Source organism: Sus scrofa, chromosome 12 (assembly GCF_000003025.6).
Source record: "Sus scrofa isolate TJ Tabasco breed Duroc chromosome 12, Sscrofa11.1, whole genome shotgun sequence".
NCBI classification, from domain to species: Eukaryota; Metazoa; Chordata; class Mammalia; order Artiodactyla; family Suidae; genus Sus; species Sus scrofa.
Genome location: NC_010454.4, coordinates 32,669,131 through 32,688,552, shown reverse-complemented (window position 1 = coordinate 32,688,552; position 19,422 = coordinate 32,669,131). Strand labels below are relative to the sequence as shown.

The window sequence follows — 19,422 nt, the reverse complement described above, 5'->3', positions numbered from 1 at the left end:
ATCAGTCCTGAGGGTTTTAATGTACAAATGGTGGACTCTCCCTCCTAGAAGCTGCAGCGCCTCCAGACATCTCCCTCAAATTTTCTGGCTTCCTCTCCTGAGAAAGAAACCAGAGGTGGCTGGTGGCAGAAGCTACCAGCTCCTGAAAGGTCCTGGCAATTCTATGAGGAGAAATGCTTTTTTATTTATTTTTTAAAATGCCATTAAATGAAGAGCAGTTAAAGAATTTGCTATTAAAGCCTTCGTAGGAAGGAATCAGGGTGGCAGTTTCTTTTTATTTTATTTCCTCAATACATAATTTTTTTCCTACTGTACAGCATGGTGACCCAGTTACACATAAATGTATACATCCTTTTTTCGCACATTATCATGCTCCATCATAAGTGACTAGACATAATTCCCAGTGCTACATAGCCAGATTTTATTGCTAATCCATCCCGAAGGCAATAGTCTGCATATATTAACCCCAACCTCCCAATCCATCCCACTCCCTCCCCCTCCCCTTTGGCAACCACAAGTCTATTCTCCAAGTCCATGATTTTCTTTTCTGTGGAAAGGTTCATTTGTGCCGTATATTAGATTCCAGATATAAGTCATATCATATAATATTTGTCTTTTTCTTTCTGACTTATTTCACTTAGTATGAGAGTCTCTAGTTCCATCCATGTTGCTGCAAATGGCATTATTTTGTTCTTTTTTATGGCTGAGTAGTATTCCAGAAATAAACCCAGATACCTATGGTCAATTAATCTTTAACAAAGGAGGCAAGAACATAAAATGGGAAAAAGACAGTCTTTTCAGCAAGTATTGCTGGGAAACCTGGACAGCTGCATGCAAATCAATGAAACCGGAACACACCCTCACACCATGCATGAAAATAAACTCAGAATGGCTTAAAGATTTTTTTTTTGGTCTTTTTTGCTATTTCTTGGGCCGCTCCCATGGCATATGGAGGTTCCCAGGCTAGGGGTCGAATTAGAACTGTAGCCGCCGGCCTACGCCAGAGCCACAGCAACGCGGGATCCAAGCCGCGTCTGCAACCTACACCACAGCTCACGGCAACGCCAGATCCTTTAACCCACCGAGCAAGGCCAGGGACCGAACCGCAACCTCATTGTTCCCAGTCAAATTCGTTAACCACTGCACCACGATGGGAACTCTGGCTTAAAGATTTAAACATAAGACAAGACACCATCAAATTCCTGGAAGAGAACATAGGCAAAATATTTTCTGACATCAACCTTACAAACGTTTTCTCAGGTCAGTCTCCCAAAGCAACAGAAATATAGGCAAAAATAGACCAATAGGACCTAATCAAACTGACAAGCTTTTGCACAGCAAAGGAAACCAAAAAGAAAACAAAAAGACAACTTACAGAATGGGAGAAAATGGTCTCAAATGATGCAACTGACAAGGGCTTAATCTCTAAAATATACAACTTATACAACTCAACAGCAAAAAAGCCAACAACTCAATTGAAAAATGGACAAAACACCTGAATAGACATTTCTCCAAGGAAGATATACAGATGGCCAACAAGCACATGAAAAAATGCTCAACATCCCTGATTATTAAAGAAATGCAAATCAAAACTACTATGAGATACCACCTCACACTGGTCAGAATGGCTATCATTAATAAGTCCACAAATAACAAATGCTATAAGGAGTGTGGAGAAAAGGGAAACTTTCCTCCTGCACTGTTGGTGGGAATGTAAGCTGGTGCAACTACTATGGAGAACAGTATGGAGGTACCTTAGAAAACTATACATAGAACTACCTTATGACCCAGGAATTCCACTCTTGGGCATCTGTCTGGACAAAACTTTCCTTAAAAAAGACACATGCACCTGCATATTCATTGCAGCCCTATTCACAATAGCCAAGACATGGAAACAACTCAAATATCCATCAGCAGCTGACTGGATTAGGAAGATGTGCCACAAAAGTGGCAGTTTCTAATCTGTCATAGAACAAGATGAGAAGTGAGGCGGGGAAGGGCATTATCCAAGCCAGGGTATTGCCTACATGCACTGGAGCAACTACTGCAGCATTTGTCATTGGCAAACTCCAAAGCGTGACCACTCAAGGCCTGCTTTTAAAAAAATGCTAGAAAATAATTCCTTCTGTGGATGGAAAAGAGATGCTGCATTGCACCTGTTAGAGGATACCTTCCTATCCATTCCCAAGCTGGCGAACACCAGCAAAATTACTTTTGAAAACATTTTCTGCTTTGGGACTACAGAGAAATGACATATATTCTGCTTAGAAGAGCTCCAGGTAGGTCACCCAAAGCAGTGAAGAGAAAATGTGGAAGGAAATTCTGGCGATTGTCCAAAGCAACAAAGCATCTTAAATAACTCCAGTTTTACTTTGTAAGCCATTAAAGCTAGTGATATGGTACCAAAAGATACAAGTGCTCACTGAATCCAAAAACAGTTACAAACAGACTCTGACTCTCTTAGGTCCATTTTTCTGTTTTCAGGAAAGGTGCAGGAAAAAAGTTCAGGGAAGTCTTACTCGAAACTGTTTTCTGGGTATTAAGCTGAAATTGATGCTTTTAATCTCCAAGTCATGATGGCAATTGGTCTGGTGCATGGCCCCCATGCCCTGAAGAAGGCATATAAAAAGATGCTCTTAAAAAGATTTCTGGATATCAATAAATTTTTTTAAACAGGTAGAAGAGTGTACATAGGAAGAAACAGAAGAATTCAGATTTTCTTTCAAAAATCAGTTTAAGCATGAGGGGGGAAAACATCTAGTTGTCAAAACAGGCTTGAGGTTTTGCTGAACCCAGAAATTCTGGACAGCAGCATGAGATATTTCTGCCAGACCCTAAATACTGCAGGGTTAAGCTTTCCCTCTAACCAATTAGATAATTGCCGTTTCATTCTGTGGATTTCTTAATTGTCTCTTCTTTTTTAAAGCAAACAAAATAATTAGCCTTGTCTCAGGGTAATTTTGCTAATATTTCCATAATTAAATAATTACTTCAACACTGAATTAAAAACTGTCCTGCTGTCTTTGAATACAGTAGGCTGGCAGCTGTTTTAAATAACCCTTGAGAGCAGTCAGGTTAAGGACTCAATCTATGACCGTATGAATTAACACAAGGAAACCTACCCCATGATACAACAGACAATTCTATTTGTAATACTTAATCAAGCCCCTGGAGTCACCAACAGAATCCACTTGTGACCTTTCATTTCAACCCACCCCCATGCAAGTCTCCTGAGATGATATGTGTTAATATGAGAACGTTGATAGAATTTTCCCGCATTATGGTCAAGCAGTAAATAGCTGGCAGTCTGGATACATTAGCTCCTGATAGCTCACTAATCAAATAAATGGAAGAAGAAAATGTCAAATTGGGCAGCATTGATGAAACCATTCATCAAAGCCCTGAGTTAGGGAAAGGTAAAAAGAGAGGAAAATGCCCTTGTCTAACATTGCTTGCAAACACTTGCTCTGAATTTCAGCAAGTCTTGGCAACCAAGAGAAAGTGTAATAATTGTAGCAAAGGAGGGCTATGGGAGGCAATTTTTGGTGGCTGCCTGTATCTGCTGTTCCTAGTAGCCTCAGGCTGCCTTACAAAAAGCCCAAAGTGATAACCAATTCAGGGTTGTTTTACCTAAGGTATTTCAAACAGACTGGCATTATCTGGAAAATTCCAAGTACAGGGTATGAGTGGGGTAGTTTTTGCAGACATAGGAAGTTCTCCTGGGAACAAGCCCTCAGAAGGAGAAAGGAAGCATGTACACTACTTGGATGTTTTTGTGGCCCAAGGGAGTAGTAGTGACTTAAACCCAGAAATTCTGCCTTGTGGGCTGGATTCTTGGAATATGTATGAAGAGTTTTATCTGGTTAGGATTATTCAGGGTATTTCCATATATGTCCTCAAGAATCAGGAAAATATATTTCTTTCATTTTTGCCTACCATATTCAGGAATCAAAATATCTGGAATCTAATATATGGCACAAATGAAGCTTTCCACAGAAATGAAACTCATAGACGTGGAGAACAGATGTGTGGTTGCCCAGGGGGAAGGGAAGGGAGTGGGATGGACTGGGAGTCTGGGGCTAATAGATGCAAACTATTACATTTGGAGGTGGATAAGTGATGAGATCCTGCTGTATAGCACAAGAACTCTATCTAGTTGCCTATGATGGAATGCGATGGAGGATAACGTGACAAAAAAAAATGTATATATATATATACATATATATATACATATATGGGTGACTTGATCACTTTGCTGTACATTAGAAATTGACAGACACTGTAAACCAACCATAATGGAAAAAATAAAAATAATTTTTAAAAAGGAGTCAACATAATGTTATACTTCTGGCTCTGCTGTGGATCTTTAGGCAAGTCCTTAACTTCATTGCTTCAGTTTTCTCATCTGCCAAGTGGACACCAGGTCAGTACCTACCTTATAGGCTTGTTGTGAAGAATAGGGTTAGTGTATAAAAGTCTTTAAGCAGTGCCTGGTGCATAGTAGGCGCTGTGTAAGCACTGGTTATTATCATCCTAACAACTCCATCAAATCTTTCTCCTGTGGGCTCTCTCTCCTTTCCCAGAGCTCCTGCAGCAGTCAGATCAGGCTGTCACATGACTTCTCTCTCCTAAATACCTTCCCAATTCATTTTCTTTTTCTGAATCCACATCTCTTACAATACATCGTAGACAGTGGTGTCATTTAAATCTTTCAAAAGTCTAGCTCTGATCTTGTCCCTGTCTTATTCAGTGGTGTATAGAGGTCATCAGATAAAGTCTAACCTCCTCAATCTTGATTTCAAGCCTCATTCTATCCCTGCCTCCTGACCCTAGTTTCACTCTCTAATTGTACACTTCACTGTTCCTCCTCATGAACCCTGCCCTGGAGCCACTGCAAACTCCCTCACTCTCCTCTACGTGTGCTGGCATATTCTTTGTTTTAAGATACCTGTGCTTACTGTTCTCTCCACTTGGAATTCATGTTCCTTCCAATATCTCATTTCCAATTCTATCATTTTAATCATTTCTTTCTTTTCTGACCTCCAATGTTATTTTAATTCCCAACCCTAGTTACACGCTGTTTTAGCTCGTATATATGCTCCCTATTTAGTATGTTCCATACCTTAGCCTCTAAGCTCTTTGGATCAAGTCTGATTCTTTAGAGAGTCTTACTCAGTCTTGTTCCCAACTGTATGCTATGCACAGACCCTCTGCAAACAAGAATAGAATATTAATATTGAGTCAGTGACTTATTCTCAGTCACCTATTGCTCTGTGTGTGAATGGCTATGGAAATATTTCAACTCCAAAAGGAAATGGATGAAAAAATCCTATCAGCAGGAGAAACAAACATACAAAATACATATTTGATCCCCAAACAACGGATTATTTTTTAAGAAGGGGTAGTGAAAAAAAAATCTGGAATCCAGTACCTTTATATCTGGTTACTACAGCTGCGTTGACACTAAGAGGCTCTTGAAAGCTGACAGTGAGGGATGTGCTGCTGGTTACCATGAGACAAGCATTGGTTGGGACCTCGGGGGCTCCTGGGACAGAAGGAAAAACACAAGGATCTTAACGTAGCAAATCCTTTTAAAACATGTTCCTGCCTCTTCAAAGGATACCCTGAAACACGCGCTATGGAAACATTTGTTTGTAGACCCTAATAGCTTTTGCTTTGCTTTTGAACATTTTCATTAGAAGTCTCAATGCCCTTTATTTGCTGCCATCGTGGCTTATTTGAGGGTTAGAACATCTTCTGAAGGGGTAAAGAATACCAGTTAAGCCTTCTCCAAGTAACTTGGAAACAAAATAGGAGATTGGGCAGGAAAAGCAGAGAGGAGGCCAGAAAGTGTTAGCAGGGACCAACATGTAGGTATAGAGACTATTACATTTCATAAAACCTTTTTGCAACCTTATTGGGTAGAAAGAACGAGGAACAAAATCCCGACTTTTAAAATGAGGAAACTGCAGCCTCAAGAGGCCACAAGGCACAGGGAAGACACAGCTGGGATGAAAGCCCCTGGCCTCAGATGCCTAATTCTGCACTCTTGCCAGTATGAAATGCTACCCTGCCTTGCCTTCATGCTGCCTCCAATTATATCAAGTACAGTTATTCTAAGAAAGAATTCATGGGCAAATGTAGTGTCCACTAACCCCAGGATTTAAAGGACTTCTGATCACTCTAGGTATTTTCTAACATCCAGAAGATGTATTGTAACTTAGAAAAAAAATTTTAAATGGCATCAAGTCTATAATATGACTGATTCTAGTATTACTCTTCCTAAATGAGGTATAATAGTAAATTCATTTATTAAAACAATTGCTGAATGTCTTTTAGTAAACAACATGTATCAGCATTGCTATAGAGATTATTAATATTAAAAGCAATTTTCATTAATGTTGCTTAAGCTGTTTGCATCAAGAGAAAGGATTAGGCCTAGATTTGGTATTTAGTATAAAATACTACTTTAGAAAACAAAATTTCAATGGCTTTGGTGTTTTATATCACAAAGCAGAGGCAGATAATTCCCAAACTAATGACCTGATCTTTCCTTTATATTTAAATTTTCAGTCTGACTTTTGTTGTTGTTGTTGTTTGTTGTCCAAATAAGATCAACTTTTCGGAATAAGAGTATAATATTTCATCAGTGTTTGGATTTAGTATAAATTTTTGTATCAGGGTAGCACCAAGCAGTACCTTCCAGTGCTAATGAGTGTTATCCAGAAACAAGGCTTTTCTTAAACTGAACTGGTCTTTACCTGAAGAACTGGGAAAGAGAATCAAAGTGCAGACAAAAGTATAATTCATGGGTTGATTATCTTTCTCTGTTGCCGCTAATAACTGACAGTCAGTTTATATAAGCTGTACATAGTAGAGAGTTGAAAACAGCTTAAACTTAACTTGAAGCAGAAATTGGGCAAACAGGCAAAATATTTTTCCATCTCCACATCCCAAAATCTAGCCACTTAGGGCATCAGACCATCCAGGTCATTAGGCATTAGGGGCATAGTGGGTGGAAAGTGCTGGATGAGTGTGACGTGGTGGAAGGAGGCCAGCACCACTAAAGCCTCGTGGCCGTGGTCAGACAACCTATCAGGAGCCAGAAAATCAAGCAAGACAAAAGGTCCTTTTATAGCCTCTCAGAGCTCTGCTCCAAATAGGCTGACAACGGCCATCCATGACCCTGTAGAGCTGCAAAAAATCAGAAAAGAAGGCCTGGCTGTCTCAAACCAAGGTTTGGTCTAGTTAAATGTACAAGTCCTCTGCTTATACTCACTGGCATGTTCAAAGCCCGTTTTCATGCGTCTGTAGAGTCGGAACCTCCACTCCCAAGCTTTTAGCTGTTTCTCTTTCTCTGTGTTGTCCAGACTGAATCCTTCATTCTCCACCTGGGCAGACAGTTCACTCATCCTCTCCTGGGCTTCCTGCACCAACGTGTTGAGGTGCATTGCTCGGCTTTCCAGGCTGACAACTGAAGGGAAAGAAATGGGTTGACTTCCTTTTCCTTCTGGGGGAATGCTGCTTCGTTGGCAGAATATCTGAGAGTCTGCTATGGTTTTTTTTTTTTTTTTTTTTAATGCCTTGGGAAAGTGGAATCTCTATCGATTATTAACTATCTTTATAATTAGCGACACACCTGGATTCAATGATAAATTTATCAATCTAAGATATTCCCATTGCCCTCTGGCCCAAATAGCTGCCTAGTACAGTTAAAGAATTCTGAGATGTGAGGACCACTTCTGTTCCACGTTGCACATACTTGTTTCCGCGATCTTCAGAGGGACAAACACTTAGAGGCAAAGCTTTGTAGGGCTATAAAGGCCTTAAGAAAAGTGATCCACAAGGCAAGCTGTCTTCTGCTGAAGATGTGTGTTTGCTTCTTTTTAAGAACCTGCTTAATATCGTCTATTCTTATATTTGCCTCAGCTCATAGACATTTTTGTATGTGTATATTGTCTTTGCATTAATTTTGTTATTATTATTATTTTGTCTTTTTTGCCTTTCCTAGAGCTGCTCCTGCGGCATATGGAGGTTCCCAGGCTAAGGGGTCAAATTGGAGCTGTAGCCACCAGCCTACGCCAGAGCCACAGCAACTCGGGATCCAAGCAGCGTCTGCAACCTACACCACAGATCAGGGCAACGCCCGATCATTAACCCACTGAGCAAGGCCAGGGATCAAACCTGCAACCTCATGGTTCCTTGTCGGATTCGTTAACCCCTTCGCCACGACGGGAACTCCTAATTTTGTTATTATTAATCAATTTTTTTTGTCTTTTTAGGGCCACACTTGTGGCATATGGAGGTTCCCAGGCTAGGGGTCGAATTGGAACTGAGCTGCTGGCCTACACCACAGTGACAGCAACATGGGATCCAAGCCCGTGTCTGCAACCTACACCACTGCTCACAGCAATGCCAGATCCTTAACCCACTGAATGAAGCCAGGAATTAAACCTAGTATCCTCATGGATACTAGTTAGGTTTATTAACCACTGAGCCACAATGGGAATGCCTTAATCAATTTATTTATTTCTAACAAAGTGTTCCACTCTTGCTGCCACAGTAGAGCTAGTGAGTCCTAAGGGCTGGATGACTTCGGTGTCACCCGACACTGACCTTTGATCAGTTTGATCTTTGATAGTGGTCTGATTGCAGGAATGGTTTCTGGAGATGCCTATGCCCAAGAAAGCAAGTTATACTAGCTCCTCTTGCCGAGGGAGGTTGTCAAGCTTGATATTTCTATTTTATTCAATGTGTGATAATCTTGATTTGATTCTCATCATACTCTTGACCCAATCTGCTCTTGTGTGAGTTAACAGTCATGTTAGGGATAGAACATTTCAAATTCTTAGGTTAGATTGTGAGTCTTCTTGCTGTCTACTCGTGTCGCTCACACATGTGATGATGGCCTGCCTAGGCAGTCTCTTGGTCACTTCATCTGAGCCCTTCCTGATTAGTGATAAAGAAGAGAAGGCAGCCTTAGCATGGACGTGTGATCCTATCCGTAATGAGACAGATCAGAATCAAGTTCTGCAGATCTGTGGCCAACGTGTTTGACACCCTCTGTGACCAAAACAATATTTCCCCCTGGTGGGTGGGAAAGAAATCCAACCATTTCATTCTTGTAATTAAGGGGGAAAATATTATGAAGATAATGCAGGTGAAAATTTGTTAGGTGTATTTTGAAATGGAAATTAGGTGGTGGTATATTCATACTCTCGTGTTCATAGGCATGTTTGCATTAATTATAGGAAATGAATGCTAATTTATTATTGCCCCTGCTCACCATCAGTTTGAATTTATTTACAGATGAGGTCAATGAAAAATTAGTTGAGTCTTTTTTTCTTTCTTCTTTCTTTTCAAAGTTGCTATTTAGAACACTCAGGACTGTGTTTTGCTGCAGATTTGTCATGGTTAATGAATGTTGCTGTAGCAGTCAATCATGTACTCTAAATACTGTCACACTTTTTTTTTTAAAGCCTCAGTCATGAGCCATGACAGAAAAATAAACAAACAAATATAAAGCTAAAAAACTCTTTCACTGAGCAGCTACACTATGCAGAATCCCCTGGGAAGGCTAAAGGAGGCCAGAATAAATGATAATATAAGTGCTGTGGATGTAGGGAAGCAATGATGGTGTATGAACATGGAGGTTCTGGAGAAAAAAAATACACACACACACATGGGCGCATACTCCTGTGGAAAAATTGGCAATATTAGTAGCCTCAAGGTGCAATTTCCTGGAGCAGTGAGATTGACAAGTCAGTACTAAATGCTGTTAATTTAACTAACTTCAGATTAATGGTAGAGTCTGCTATGACTGAAGCCTTCAAACACAGTCTCATTATAGCCTTGCTGGGAAGGTCCTAAATATAGGCATTGACAGTTTAAAACAAATTCGTATACATTTGTGTATTTTTAGACATAAGTTAGGCGTCAGAGTTTGTGTCACAGTTTTCAGGTTGATTAATTGACCCAGTAACTGCACCCTCTACCCACTCTCCCCCTCCTTCTTCCACTCCAAATTATGGAGAAAATGGGGGAATTGTCCTTGCTAAGTCATTCAGTGAGCTTTTTATTGTAAGCCTGATGTTTGAATTGTATGCATGCGTCAACACTTGGGTGATAGACACATGATTTATAAAAATAAATTTTTCTAATACTATGAAATCCCCCCTATTAATTTTTATATCCACAACAGTTATTACTGGTGTGAATTCCAGGTGGCATTTCAGATGGACAGCTTCTCTTGAGCTATGCTTGGCTCCCCCTTGAAAAATTTCCTAGCACAACACATTTTGTTTCTAGACTTTCCCTTTCCTTCTAGGCTATAGACTTGATGCTATTTGAGTTGTAGTGGTAAAGGGATTCTACATCTTTAAGATAAAGCATTTACTTTTTCATAGATACACTGAATTTATAGCCAAAGAAGTTTCCAAGATCAGTTAGGTACTGGTGCTTCTCAAACTGAGATACCTAACATGGAACATAGTATGGTGGTATTGATGGGATGCAGTGGGCATCCTGTAGCCACCGAATAAATATTTGTGTCTTCTGGAGAATAACATTTTCCATGTGCATTTTGATGAAAGCACATTATTTAGAAGTTAAACACTATTTTTCTTTTTTTTTTTTTTTTTCGGGCTGCACCCGCAGCATATGGAAGTTCCCAGGCTAGGGCTCGAAGCAGAGCTACAGGGGCCGGCCTACACCACAGCCACAGCAACACGGGATCCAAGCTGAGTCTGTAACCTACACCACAGTTCACAGCAATGCTGGATCCTTGACTCACTGAACGAGGCCAGGGATCAAACCTGTGTCCTCATAGATTCATTTCTGCTGAGCCACGATGGGAACTCCTAAACACTTCTATTACAGAGAAGAATGGAATATTTTTCTGAAAAATGAAGATTTAAAAAGAGAGAGACTATAGATCTCCCTCTTTCTCTCTCTTTCCAGGCTAAGTTCCCAGGTGCCTTGGGAACATATAGACTCTTTTGCTTCTGTTAATGGTAATTCCATGCACAAGTTGGAGAGGTGCTATCTGAGCCAGTGGTTTCAAGGCATTTCACCAAGCAAACTTTTAAGTTTTATCCTATGGGTTTTTTTTTTTTTTTTTTTTTTTAGCAGTTTAATAAAATACTCTCTTTTGGAAGATTTTCTTTATTGACCCCCAAATCAGCTGACTTAATTATTTTTCTCCATAATAATAATGACCTCTATAGCTGCCAATGGAAGCATTTGTTTAGTATTAGATAATAAAACCTAACAAACTGGGTTAGCATTTTAAGGAGAAGCAGGTAAATACGATAATCATATTAGACTGGGTAGTTTTATCTTGAGTAATGGTGTGATAGGCTAGGCTTTTTGACAGCTTTGAAATTGTTCAGGGAGCCTCATTCCTATATTTCCACCCTAGAATGAAAACTTTTTCAACTTCCTTATTTTTTAAAGATGAAGAAACAGATACCAGGGAGGTGAGACGATGATCCAAGATTTCCTTAAAAACCTGAAGAAACTCAGTGGACTTCCTCTAAACTCAAATGAAATGAACCTAGTCTTTATATACTGCAGTTTTCTAATTGCTACTTGGCACAAGGTTGGTGAACTTACTTTGGTTGGTTGGACGGACATAGAAACTAGAAGGCTAAAGTCTCTTTCATAACAGAGAAAGTGCCTGCCCATCCACTTCCTTTTTTCTCATATCCATACCCCTTTCACTTCTACCCTCTGGGTATCTCCCCCTTGAGTCCGGAACTCCCAGATCTGTTTGCAAGGTTTGGTCTTTTCTCTCTTACTGCAGTGGATCCCTCCTCCAGCCAAGCAGCTATCCCTCTGTATAGCCATAGCCAGCACAATAGAGGGTCTGTGAGTGTGTGGTGAGCAGTCCGGCTAGGGCAAGACCACTTGGCGGCTCCTGAAATAGGCTCCATGCTATTGTGGTGTTTAATTATCAACAGCATTTCTACCACCCAGTGTTTCTGAGTGAGTATTTGTTCTAAGACCTGCCTGGCTAATTAACTACAGGGTGGGATGGGGGAGGGGCAGGAATTTGGTATTCAAAGAATACAATTACAGTTACTGTTTAAATCCTGAGATAAATAATAATCAGACTGGGTGGATTTTCTTCACTATCAGAAGCTAACTTACTGATTGCCAACTATTTACTAGACTTATATTTCTTAATTTTGCCCTTGCCCTGCAGTTGGTGAATTTGGACCTAGTTGATAATTGCTTAAAGATTGAAAATATAATGAAGGTAACATGTAAACTAATTTTAATTTTTAATTGAGGGTTTAGGGAATAATTAATTTGGTTTGCTTAAAAAAATACATGTGCCCATTACTAAAGATATGCCATTTTGTAATATGGCAACAACTTCTCTATTGTTATTGGCTTTTCCTTGTTTGTATTGATGAGAAAAATGAGGCATTAAGAAAATCATTTAACCTCAGCGTGAGAAGGATCCTTACAACCAGCCTTAGGTACCTCTTCTGATAGTACCCTTGGCCTTGTATGATCTCCTTCATGAGGGGAACTCACTGTTCACCAAAGCAGCATTGTGATAACTTACATAGAAGGCTCTTATTATAGAGGTTGTATTACTATTATTATTATACCCATTGGTCTGTGTTTATATTTTTTAGAGGTACACAAAAAATAAATACTTTTTATAAAATGGTTCTATGTTCTTCCATCCAAAAAAAAGAAAAAAAATTCTTGCCCTGGATAAAAATTTTCTGTTCCAGCTATCATTCAGAAATGTATACTAAGTGGTATCAATTTAAACCCTATCTGTTATTTCAAAGGAGAAAATAAGGGCATTTAAGCTATAAAGCTTGCACTGTAAGTTGGTATTCTCTGGGCAAGCAAGGACAGCACTTAAAAATTTATCTTTGCTGATCATAAATGACAACTTTTAATAACCTCACAACCTCCTTGTTTTCAGTTAGGAACATCAAAAGAAATAATATAGAGGTATTTCAACAATTAAATGTTTTTTAATTCAAAAACTCCAAGTGTTAAGTTGCAATTTTCTAAGACAGGCTCAGAACTCAAAATTCACTTTGGTGTCATCTGGGTCTCAACCCATTGTCTTTTTCTTTGCTTTTTGCTTTTTTGGGCTGCACCTTCGGCATATGGAAGTTTCCAGGCTAGGGGTCGAATCGGAGCTGCAGTGGCCTATGCCACAGCCACAGCAACGGCCAAATCCGAGCCGAGCTGCGTCTGTGACCAACACTGCGGCTTGGGACAACGCCAGATCCCCAATCCACTCAGCAAGGCCAGGGATGAAACTTGTATCTTCATGTATACTAGTCAAGTTTTTAACCCACTGAGCTGCAACAGGACTCCCCCAACCTGCTGTCTTATTTTCAGGACAATAGGACTTTGAAAGTGTGGTTTCAAAAAGGTAGCAATTTGGAGATAAATGTCTCATTTTAATTACTGTGAAGTTTCTTCTCCTAGAACTCATAACCTCCTGGCATAGGACTCTGGAATGTTTCTCTCTGCTACTTTCAGCAGAATGTGGATTCGCAAAGTCCATATTATATAGTTCAGTTTGTAGTTGTTGTTCTTTAAGAAAATAGAGCCATAGACATAGAGAAGGACTTTCTGCCCAGGTCTCCCAAACTCCAGGGGGCAAATGAACATTTTCTTTGAAACAAACATATGAAACATTTGAAAAAATTATTTAGAAAAGCCAGAGCAGATTACCCAATGATATCATAAGGAGTTTAAATATGAAATAAGATAGCTATATCATGTGCTAATTTTTTAGAGCTGTCCAGTAGAAATAAAGTGTGAGTCACATCATTTAAAATTTCCGAGTAGTGACATTAAAAAAGCGAAAAGAAATAGGTGAAATTAATTTCATAACATATTTTAGTTAAGTTAATAGGTCCAAAACATTATCATTTCAACATGTAATCAGTATAAAATTATTAATTAGATATTTTATGTCTTCTTTTTTTGGTACTTAAGCCTTGAAAATTCTGTATAAATTTTACATTTGAAACACATTTTAATTTGGACTGGACACATTTCAAATCCTGAACAGTCATATGTCTATGTTAGACAGTGTAGTTTTAGAACATAAAATCCTACAAGCTTTAAAAAGTGCTTATACTGGGTTGTGTTTTCACAACACAGACTATGCAACAGACGGGTAAAATATTTAAATTCTTTATCAAAAAACTTTGGGTTGTGTTATTTTGTTTCTAAGAGTTATATTGGCTAACCATTTTTTTTTTTTGACCATTTACAGTGTGCCAGGGAAATGTTTCAAACCTATTACATTTAATTCTCAACAATCCTTGATCGGTAGCAGGGTAGGCCAGCCTCCAAGAGGGCCCTAGGGATCTCTGTCTCCTACATTCTACCAGGCAGGGCTGGTCTGCGTTGGTCATCAAGTCAACAAGATTCAGCAGAGATGGTAATATTTCATCTCTGATATGAGGATATAAAAGAGACAGTTGCTTCCATCTTGGTTAGTCTCTCTCTTTCTTAAATCATTTTCTCTCAGAGAAGCCAACTGCCCCGTTAGGGAGCCGTGCTATGGAGAGGTCCATGTGGAAGGAACGCAGGTCTCTTACCAACAGCCACACTGAGTAAGCCTGGGAGTAAATCCTCTAGTTCAGTTATGCCTTAAGGTGATAGTAATGGTTATGGCTGGAGGAATCGAGGGACAGGAACTTAGCGAGGTGTACATGTGCATACATGTGTGTTGGGTGCGCTGATCAAGATATCTTGAAACTTTATAATGTTTTAATTTTTGGCCAGGAGAGTGTATTCTGTGTTGCATATATATATATATATTTAAAAATTAGGAGTTCCCGTCATGGAGCAGCAGAAACAAATCCGACTTGGAACCGTGAGGTTGCGGGTTCCATCCCCGGCCTCGCTCAGTGGGTTAAGCATCTGGCATTGCTATGAGCTGTGGTGTGGGTCGCAGATGCGGCTCAGATCCTGCATTACTGTGGCTGTGCTGTAGGCCAGCAGCAACAGCTCTGATTCGACCCCTAGCCTGGGAACTTTCATATGCCGCAGGTGCGGCCCTAAAAGGACAAAAAGACAAAAAAAGAAAAAAATGAAAGGACAATTATCAACTGTTGAAGAGCAAGTGACTAGAACTTAGGCTATGACCCCTGATATCTAAATAATTATTTGGAAATGAAGAGATGAAACAAGATAATTCACTTGATATTTAGTAAAATAATGCCCTTCAAAATTAGTAATATATTCATATCCTTCAAAAGAAAAGAATTAGCCTTGGGGTTTATTCAGTTCAATTAAACACATATTTATTGAGTGCCTACATTTTGCTGGGGATACAGTGATGAATGAGACAGATTTTGCTCTTGTGGAGCTTACATTTTAATGCAGGGGGCAAATAAAAACATTGAGAAAATACATACTGATTAAGGGTTATGAGGAAAAGTAAAGTAATATGATTAGAAAGTAACTTTAGACTTTGGACTTGGTGGCCAAAGAAAGCCTTTCTTGAAGATGTGATATTTAAGCTGAAATGATAAGAAGGAGTTGATCAAGATTAAATGCATTCAATTATTCCAAGCATAGGGAATAGCAATAGAAAGTCCCCCTGATACGATAGTGTTCAAGGAACAGATTGGAGGCTGGTGGCATATCATGAGTGAGGGGTGAGCAGTATGAGGTGACGTTTGAGGAGCAAGTTTGTAAGTCAGGGTGAGGATTTGTAACCTACTTTATAAAGCAGATCAAAATATCTGGGGATGCATTCTGGAGACCTGCCTAAAGCTTATTCTGAACATATTCTTGATGGTTGCAAATCTTTGTCTTTTGAGGGTGGATTTGATTTCAGGAAACCACTCTAAATCATTGGAAGCCCAGTCTGGTGAACATAGAGGGTGATGACGCTGAGCAATGCTGTGTTGGCATAGAAATCAGGTGTGACTCTAAGCAACGAGTCAGATTTTCTCATAAACTGGCTCTGAGGACAAATCCAAACGTGTTTAGAGCAATGGCAGCACTGTTGGAGCGAGTGTGGGGTCTCCCAGGAGGACCTGGTTAAAGGATAACATTCGTTTGGATTATAGACTTTCTGGTGTGTTTGTTTACATAAAGCCAGCCTCATTAGTTTATAGTCACACCTCTTAGACGTGCCCTGAACCAGTCCCAGCACCAACACGGACCCTTGACTCCTGCAGAAACTAGTGGTGCATCCTGACAAGTCTGCCAAAACTTTAACATGGGTGTCTGCACCACACTCAGATGACAGCTACTTTGCGATCACATTTAATGAAGTAATCGAACATAACTAATTCTGGGAGACATTTCCTAGTTCCGTGGGCAGTTTCTAAGGGAAAAGAAGAGAGGGGAGTTCACAAAGGGATACAGAGAGAGGAGAGGTTCTGGAAAGAAAGGGAAATGCATCTATAGGAAAAGGCAGAAAGACTAAAAATGAGGAGTGTTGTGCCATATTATTAAACTGTGTTAAAAAAAAAAAAAGTCGGTCTATGTCAAATTTCACAACAGTGCCTAGAAAACACAAAATCAGGCCTTTCTCAGCAGTTGCTCAACTAAGCATGAGTTATAGTTACTGGGATACTGTATGGATGAAGAAAATTAGAGCCCCCAGGTATCCTGAAGTACCTCTGTACATTAGCTTTCCTAGCTCTAGGATTCCGTGCCTGTTTCCTGAGCACAGTACACGAGTCTGAGAGGATGTACCTGGGAGTCTACTTTCATAAAGGCCAATGTTTTCTCTAGAAGGAATTAGTATTACTTTGTGCTGCTTACCTAAAGGAGGGAGGAACAGAAACAAATTACCAAGTATAGATAGTAGGTGCATCTAATACTCAGGTTGAAGTTCTGCATATATTTAACCCTGAGTCAGTGTGCAAACTTGGGTGGCCACTTCTGGGACTTTCCCTGTGAATAAGGAAGTGTGCATGGTTGAATTTCAAGCCATGTTTTTTAAGAACACTTTCAGGTAGCTCTATGATTTGAGGGGCTAAGGCCTGGAAGACATGCCTGGCCAATGCTTCGGAGGCAAGTCTCCAAACATATCTGTGTCTTTGTGATTCCCGTTATGAAATGGAGAGGATGACAGAGGACTTTCTTCTGAGTTGTGTTGGGGTCTTTAGTTGGCATAGTGGAAAGTGTATTGGGCCCGTTTTGAGAAGGGAACACACAGGGTAAGGGAAGACAGAAATTTTGCCCTATTAGAAATCCTGAAATGTTTGACAAGCATTAGAGGAGGAACAGATGGAGAGTCAAGGAAGAAAAGAACTGAACATTGACAATGAGTGTGCTAATGCTTCAATACCAAGGCATTTAACACAGAATATCTGGTTTCAGATCATGGGCCCAACACTTACTAGGTTTGGAGCATTGGATAACTTATTTGTCTTTTCTTTTTCCTCTTTCTTTCTTTTTCGTCTTTTTAGGCCCACACCCACGGCATATGGAAGCTCCCAGGCTAGGGGTCGAATCAGAGCTATAGCTGCAGGGCTATACCATAGCCACCACAATGAAGGATCTGAGCCACATCTGCAACCTCCACCATAGCTGATGGCAATCCTGGATCCTTAACCCACCGAGTGAAGCCTAGGATCGAGCCCTCATCCTCATGGATACTAGTCAGGTTCATTACCTCTGAGCCACAATGGGAACTCCCTATTTTTGTTTTCTTGTTTCAGTTTCCTCATTGATCAAAATGAGGAAACTAGCTGTCATCTCACAAGCCAATAGTCAGGATCAAATGAGATGATGCAAGCAAAAGAATTTTTGCAATGTGTAAAACACTCTAAGAACTGAAGACTTCATTGTTTTTTTGTCTTTTGTTTTTTCTCTTCTATCCTTCCTCTGCAGCTTCTGGGGGACAATCTGTAGCATGTGCTTGCTTATCTGGTTCTGGCTTGCAGACTGTTTTTTATCATGGGCTGGCTCATACTCATGCACAGAAACAATTCAATTTCTTGTGTACTTGATATATAAAGTGAATTAAAAATACCTGAAAACAGATTGTGTTCTTATAGCTTGCCTTTTTCCAATAGGAATGGCACTTCAGTGCATGGAACAGAACAAAGAAGTATACCATAGAATTTTAGTACACAACACAAAAGGAAAGATACAAGGGCCCAGTGGCTACAACCTTCCATATTGGCTATTTGGAAAGACAGTAAGTTTGCACAGGAGGATCCCAGGCATGGTATCCCACACACTTGGACTTGAATCCTTGACATTCCTCCCTATTCATTTACTAGGTGTATGACTTTTGGTCAGTCACTACCTCTCATAATCACAAATTCCACTTCTCTGAAATGTAGTTAATAACATCATCAAGAAGGGCTAGTGTGAAAACTGGAGATAATATATGTGGAGATTTCACAGTCAATATTAACGGATTTCTCAAATAATATTCCTTTGCCATTTTCACACATGTAGGATTCTGTATGTGATACTCTCTCCTTAACTTTTTGGGGGGCCAAGGTGACTTAAGTGTCATATTCCCCAGAGGTTAAAACCTGGGTTTCTCTCTACTGTCCTTTAAACTTAATGATGATAATGTGGTTATCATCCCACAGGGAATGAGAAAAACCAGGAATCTTTTGAATGAATTTACTTTTGGTTTAACTAGATATTCAGTACTTGGGTTCTTTTAATGGAGGTTTAATTATGCACAAGGGGGCTTGAGGAGATTGGGAGTCTTACTGGTTTCATGGAAAATGCAGAAATTCTTTGTAGCGTCTCAGGTAAGTAAGACTAATGTTTCATCCAGCGCAGTGCCGGCAACATCTGGATGAATGGTCTCCTTGTTCCTATAGAATGGGGCTCAGTCTGCATTCTCTATGTTCAGACCCTATGATTCTTTCTCCACTGCTCTCTCACTGGATCTTTGGGACAGACATTATTGCAACATAAATTGGAAGGCAGCAAATAAACCTTTTTGATTTCTTCCATCCATATTTGCCCAACCCTCCAAATCCTCCAGTTCCACTAAAAAAAAAAAAAAAAAAGTGGCACTTTGACGACGGAGCTCTTATTGAAGAGCCCCAATGCTGTGAACCCAAGTCCTCATTCTTTTTACATGGATGTGGTGAGCTTAGCATTTTTAAAATAAAGAGTTTTCTGATACAAGGATTGGTCTCTGTACATAGTCTTTGGGTGGCAGAGGTTTTATGAAGTTTAGGAGCAGAGATGTGACCTCTAATTATATATTTGCTTGCTTCTCTTTCAGCCTTCTGAGTCTTACCACTTGGAAGTAAGTGAATCAGTAGTTTAGTGAAACTAACAATTTGATGAGTTTACTTTTTTCTTTTAGGAAACATAAAAACTGTGGCTCAGAGCCATTGTGGTCATTGGGTCAGAGAGTTTGCACCTAGGGGAATGTGAGTGCCTACCTCAGAATGTTGTGTGAGGATTAAAGAAGTCAATACA

General features: G+C 39.8%; 1 protein-coding gene across 2 annotated transcripts in view; it reads right to left on the bottom strand.

Moving 5' to 3' along the window:
* The window catches only part of ANKFN1 (ankyrin repeat and fibronectin type III domain containing 1), a 344,059-nt gene that overhangs the window by 134,975 nt on the left and 189,662 nt on the right, over positions 1-19,422 (bottom strand). For both annotated transcript variants that reach the window (XM_021067257.1, XM_021067258.1), the window contains exons 6-7: positions 7,280-7,474; positions 5,432-5,545 (exon numbers count right to left, since the gene is read on the bottom strand). In XM_021067257.1, the coding sequence (XP_020922916.1) occupies positions 5,432-5,545; positions 7,280-7,474 (309 nt within the window). The remainder of the gene's footprint in view (positions 1-5,431; positions 5,546-7,279; positions 7,475-19,422) is intronic.